Genomic DNA, 4,599 nt, shown 5'->3' on the forward strand with positions numbered 1-4,599 from the left:
TTTTCCACCATTCTGTTCAGTATCCTTCCATTGTCCCTAGCCTCCCTTCATTACCCTGGTCAGTCAGCTTGTGCGTAATCACCGAGCCATGTGATAGTGTCCTCAGTGGCCATGTGCAGTTTCTGTAGTCTGCCACAGAGCTTAGTCTGCAGGTAGTTATTGACAATATGTGACATGGTGTGTGTTTTGCCATAGCTACAGTCTGGGTTGCCATGAAGACCCCAACAGTGGAGGCTGGTTGCACCCAGATCTTAGCAGCACAGAGACTTCATTACCCCATCTCTCGTTGTTACTACCCATCTCTGCATTCTTCAGATCTAATTCTCTTACTTACGAGGATCAGATACCTGTGATATAGGGCTTAAACTACAGGCATGGTATTTTCAAGCCTCCATTTGCTGACTAGTGACCATTAGGGAATCTGGAAAAATCATAAGATGTGTCTGTCACTTGGGAAGCATTTTTTGGCCAGCAGCTCACACCACACCTTGAACCTGCAGCCCTCAGTAGAGATACTGCACTGCTCTTCTACTTGGCCTATACAGCTCAGTTTTTCTACAGGCTGCCAGCAGGCCTGACTTCGGGTAGGTTTGGTAGAAATGAGGTTGGATAACTTAAAGTCTGTTTTGGAACTGGGCCTTCATATGTGTGGCTTCTCACAACATGCAACACACTAGATATGGGTGCCCTGCAATCTGTAGATACACCAGACCAGTGGATTAAATATGTTCCTGAAGCCTTCAGTACTGTCAGTGGACTCCACATTAATCATATCAAGATCAATGTTATCATTGCTACAGGACATGCTGTTTTACCTAATCCAGCAGAAGCCTATGCTTGGGGAGTCTGAATTCCACTGCCCAACTGCTGTGGTGTATACATAGGCAAAGAGCAGAGCACATCCCTGATGAATTATTAGTCTTCCTGGAATGAAGCCATCGGGATCATGAAAGAGAAAGTATATTTTAGAGAAAAACAATGGTTGTTTATTTATCAACAGCTCCCAGGCCTTGAAATAACAACACTGAAGGCCAACTAGAAAAGGCTTTCCTTTGGGAGAGAAGGTTGTTTATTTTCTCTAACTTCTTGATTGGCTCTTAGATAAGGGGGTGGAGCTTCCACCATTTTCCATCTTTCCCATTGGTGAATTGTAGTTGGACAAAGCTTTTTAATAAGTTTTTATCTTAAGACTGAGGATAATCTTTGCAAGAACTGTTGCTCTGTGGATTCCAGGCTGAGGATATGTAGGGGAAAGGTAAACTTAAAGCAGAAAAGAGAGGATTAGAATATTATACGGAAGAAATCTGAATAGAGCACAAGGCAGAGGGCTAGAAGAGGAGGCAATCTTAAAAAAAAAAAGAAATCCACCCCCAAAAAAGCCCACCCCTGCACATTTCCTCAAGTGCTTTAAGCTGTAAATCGTTTATATTAACAATTATCCAAGCATAAAGAAATCTGAGTTGGGAGAATCAGACTGCAATATTAGCAAGCCAGGAAGAAGAGACTGTGGGTGACTATAAGGACATCAGGCTTGGTTTACTAAAACAGGACTAACATCACTGCAAACCAAATGATGGAAGGAAAAGAGACTTTAAGAAACAAGGATGAGAAGTCAATACTGCAACTTCCCTGATTCTAAGTAAAAAGACCATTACCAACAAGACCACTATGCTCCAGCTTGCAAACCCCTGCAGGTTACAGCACAATAATCATAAGGACGTACTTGTAAGCCCTACATAAACCCGAGTAAAAAAAGCAGCAAAGTTGATAGGATTTAATTTTAAAAAGATTAAAGAACAAATAAATTAACAAAGACATTGTAAGTGGGTGTTGGGGGAAAGGACACAGTGCAGACAGAGCCCTGTTAGAAAAATTAGGGCAAAATTGAAGAAGGATCCAGTGCTGAAATAGAAGCCTCAGTGGAAAAAGAAGACAAACCAAGGAAGAGAGTGCCCGGGAAGTGAAACAGTATGGCAGTCATGAAGGAGCTTCTCAGGGCCAGAAACCTGCTGTTGGTTGTCCTTATTCCACTTCTGCTGCTTCCTTTGCCACTCCTATATCCCAGCAGTGTAAGTATCTTATTGCTTTCTTATTAAGGCTTGTGTGCACTGGTGGGTTAGTGTAGCGCTGTCCCAGACAGGGACTAGATAGTAGTTGTTCTTGTAGGAACTGATACTTCTTAAAAAACTAACACTACAATTTATTTAGAAGCATTCATGATAATCTCCACAGCAACCCAGCATATTATTATGAGCAGTGTACTCAGGAAAGAAGCTGAAAAAGTTACATTTTTAAAAGACTGCATTTTTAAAAGAAGGGGCGGGGGGCTATAGATTCTATTTGCCAGTTAAGTTGGATTAACTCTAAAGACAAATCTTTAAAAAAATTACATGAAGTATCATAAAGCTTTATGATGAGCAGTCATACAGGGAGTTTGGAGACAGACTGGGTTTGTAATTTTACAGGGAAAGTGAGGTAAAGATTGAAGTTAGGATTTAGGGATGGAAAAGTATGTTCATATGGAGATTTTCCATTATATATCAGACCTGCATCTTTCTGGTACACTGCTGTATTTCTGGAACTAACTAATAGCTGGTGGTTCAGAGAAAGCCATGGCAGCACAAAACAAAGGAAAAGGAAAGTATTGTCATTAATTCACTTAACTCCTCTTTTCCTGTGTTTGCCTATTTATGAAATGAACAATAATAATGCTTTCATCCCTTCCAGGGATAATGAAGCATAATTTGTTACTGTTTTGAGGTATTCAAAATTCTACAGCAATGAGTTCAGGGGCGATTATTTACATATGAATATTTACTTAGGAAGGGGCACAGTGCTATACACGGGGATAAAAATACCTTCCTAAACCCTGTACATGGTCAAATCACCTCCATCCTGAAGCTGGAGCATTTTAGGCATAAATACAGATGTTATTACTAGTTATAAAATCATCCGGAACTGTTTAAAGTCTAGTCAGAGAGTTTGATGGGCTAGAAAGGCAGGATTCACAGACCTGGGATATTCCAACACTAGCAAGCCCAAAGCAGTTTTTATTGCTCTTCACTTCATAGCAAAGTAGAAGGCATTTGTTACCATGCTTTTTCAGTGTGTTTGAGTCTCATACAAATCCCAGAAGAGAAATAGTGAGTTGATCAATATGGTCAGAAAGTCTAAGCCTATGCTGATTTGTCTGTATCTCTTTCCTCAACTTGCAGTTCTCACAGATTTATTTGCCCTGCCTTCTTTCTAGAGAATTACAGTTGTGTCATTTTACAGGCATTCATCTGATAAGAGAGTTTTCACCTCTTGAACTTCAGCAAAGTAGCATCCCAATTACAGTGAACTTTCTGACCTCATGTTTTAGCTTATCAGCATTCAGGACATACCCAGCGTCCATAGGAACACCAGGATCTGAGGACTCCTTGTATGCTACATAAATTCTGTTGCACTAGATTTTATCATACATAATCAGTCCCTACTTACAAAGAGCCTTGGAGCCAGGGGCTTGGGCTTTTATAAGGAAAGTCTTTAATAACAAAAGAAGTTATGGTGCAGTTATATGTTTTTTAAAAAAGAAGTTCAATAGCCTTATATGCTGTTACAGAGTATGGGATCCAACACACTACTGCTATGTTCTTTCTGTAGTCATTTATACCACTGCAAAGTGGCAGTAAAAGCTACCACAGGATGCATTGCACTTGCTTTTCATGGCCATGAATAAATACAAAAGGAATGAGGCAACACGGAATTGGAGTCAAAGAACTGTAGAATGAACCAGATGCATCTATAATTCCATTAAAAATTTAAACTTAATCAATTAAGTTGACACAACACTATTTAGTTTGGTTTTAATGTGGCATTTATTCTTTTACACTTCACAGAGTGCAGGTCCCCCATAAAGTTTGAAGATTAAATAACTATACTATTCGTTGCATTCTGTTTCAATCATCAAGCACGTTCTTATATGTTTCATGGAGATTGAAATGAATATCTACAGTAGCCAGTGAGGGGTGGTAGGGATGGCTGAGACTGACCTAGGGAGTTGGGGGAGGTAGATGTGCTGCTGGCCTGGCCACCGCTGTGCCACCAGCAGCACAGCCATCGGCACTGCCTTGCATAGAGCAGCCACTCAGGGCACTCAAGTGCCCGCTTATGCCTCTGAACACATGCATCTCTGTCTGTGTCCCAAGTAATGCTCTGTTGATAGCAGCACAGCTCTGAGAATGACATTTGGTAGTTAAGTGTACTGCAGAGCCACCAAAGAGAGTACATGAACACAACACTTTGTTTTTGTTTAGGTCCTGTGTAAATACTGGCTATGTCTTCTTTTTTATATCCTGGCATGGTAACAGTAAGTTAAAACATATATCAGAGAACACTAACATTCTCTCTCCTAATTTTTTGCAGATTAGTGCCATGTAAAGGGAAACCAGAGTTGGTACCTATGGGTAATTTAGCAGACCTTGGAATCCACAGTAGTGTCACTAATATTTCCTCAGTCAGAGACATTTGTAAAAGAAACAGGGAGTGCTTTTGGAATCCCACCCTCTTGTACTCCACTTCTGTAGTTACATTAGACAGTGAATGGGGGGGGGGGGG

At 40.6% G+C, this 4,599-nt stretch overlaps 1 protein-coding gene across 2 annotated transcripts in view; it reads left to right on the forward strand.

Annotated features, from left to right (window-relative positions):
- Window positions 1–1,222: 1,222 nt before the first annotated feature.
- The window catches only part of SLC13A4 (solute carrier family 13 member 4), a 53,595-nt gene continuing 50,218 nt past the window's right edge, over window positions 1,223–4,599 (forward strand). For both annotated transcript variants that reach the window (XM_019515449.1, XM_019515450.1), the window contains exon 1: window positions 1,223–2,069. In XM_019515449.1, the coding sequence (XP_019370994.1) occupies window positions 1,971–2,069 (99 nt within the window). In that variant the 5' untranslated portion in view covers window positions 1,223–1,970. The remainder of the gene's footprint in view (window positions 2,070–4,599) is intronic.

The sequence above is a fragment of the Gavialis gangeticus genome, unplaced genomic scaffold (genome assembly GCF_001723915.1).
Source record: "Gavialis gangeticus isolate Ggan-Ray unplaced genomic scaffold, GavGan_comp1, whole genome shotgun sequence".
NCBI classification, from domain to species: domain Eukaryota; kingdom Metazoa; phylum Chordata; order Crocodylia; family Gavialidae; genus Gavialis; species Gavialis gangeticus.